Source organism: Emiliania huxleyi, assembly GCF_000372725.1.
Source record: "Emiliania huxleyi CCMP1516 unplaced genomic scaffold EMIHUscaffold_56, whole genome shotgun sequence".
NCBI classification, from domain to species: domain Eukaryota; phylum Haptophyta; order Isochrysidales; family Noelaerhabdaceae; genus Emiliania; species Emiliania huxleyi.
In genome coordinates, this window is record NW_005197803.1 from 447,550 (window position 1) to 448,822 (window position 1,273).

General features: G+C 65.3%; 1 protein-coding gene across 1 annotated transcript in view; it reads right to left on the minus strand.

Moving 5' to 3' along the window:
* Nucleotides 1–131, minus strand: part of EMIHUDRAFT_213176 (hypothetical protein) — a gene marked incomplete at both ends in the record, with an annotated part of 4,044 nt that extends 3,913 nt beyond the window's left edge. The window contains one exon of the mRNA XM_005765298.1: nt 12–131. Coding sequence (XP_005765355.1) covers nt 12–131 — 120 coding nt within the window. The remainder of the gene's footprint in view (nt 1–11) is intronic.
* Between the last annotated feature and the right edge of the window lie 1,142 nt (nt 132–1,273).

Sequence of the window (1,273 nt, forward strand, 5' to 3'; positions counted from 1 at the left end):
GGATCTTGCACAGCCGCCTGGCGGCGCTGTTCGCGCTCGGCCTTGTCCTCGGCGAGCTGAGAGAGGATGCGGCGGCGCTCGGTGTCGTCTTGCCGGCGGAGCGCCTTGAGCTCCGCAGCCTTGTTGGACATTGCGAGGGCTTTGGTCGGGGTGTCTTACTCTTGCCGGGTCGGTCCGTTGGTTCGGTCCCGTTGGAGTGAGGGTGAGGTGTGCGGGGTGGCGTTTTGGTCCCGAGCCGAACCCCAGGGGAAAGCGGCAGCCAACGACCAGCCGACAGTGACATGGCAGGGAAGTCTTTCTCTCAGGCCCTCACCTCACACGGTCTATTGCAGAGACAAGGAGGGCCCACAGCACACACACCAAGAGTACATGTGTGTGCCGCACTGGACATCAGAGGGCCAAGGGTTGGATCAAGCAGTGGGAAGGGACTCGAGGTGACGCGCGAGCAGAGAGGCGGCGGTCCGGACCGATGGCGCTCGGTGTGGAGCAAGCAAGACCCCCCGCCCCCCCCCCATCGGCGCGCGCCCGACCTTTGTGCTTTGAACGGCCGCTAGGAGCACCAAGAGGACTCCTCATGGCTGTGGTCAAGTGGGCTTCGACCGGCCTCGGCTGGGGGGGCGGGTTGTCCCGGTTGCGGACGCCTTCTGCAGCCCCCTGGGATGGGGACAGCACCCCAAAACTGCCCCTCGGCGGCATACAGCACTGCCAGCCAGCCTCTTCCTCCTCCTCAAGGGCTGTACTATAGGCCATTTCGCCGCCTCAATCAAGGGGGCGGCAGTACTCGCCTCGCAAGGCGCGCACCGGCTGCTCTGGCTGCTGCGCCGGCGGCCGCTGCGCTGGCCGCTGCTGCGCTGTCTGGCAGGCGGTCAGCCGATCCCCATCCCTCCCTCCTAGCCCCCCCCCCCCCCCCCTAGAGTAAGCTGCCGCGAAAGAAATACGGGTGCGCCAATCCGATCCAGCGCGGTTCGGGATCCGGCGGGATGTTGAGGGCCAGCGCGCGGAGGTCAAGACCGCGCGCGCCGCGGTCTTTCGGAATGCTGAGGGCCAGCGTGCGGAGGATTCACACGCCGGCCCAGGAGGTCTCCTGGCTGACGGCGTGGATAAACAACAACCCTTTCAAGTTTGGCGTCGGCGTGACCACCACCAAGACCGTCTGCGCAGACATGTTTGTCCAAAAAGTGATTGAGAAGCGCGACTGGGACGCGCGCCGCACGATGCTCTTTGCTTGCTTTGGCTTCTCGTTCCAGGGTAGCTTCCAGTACGGCCTAATCAA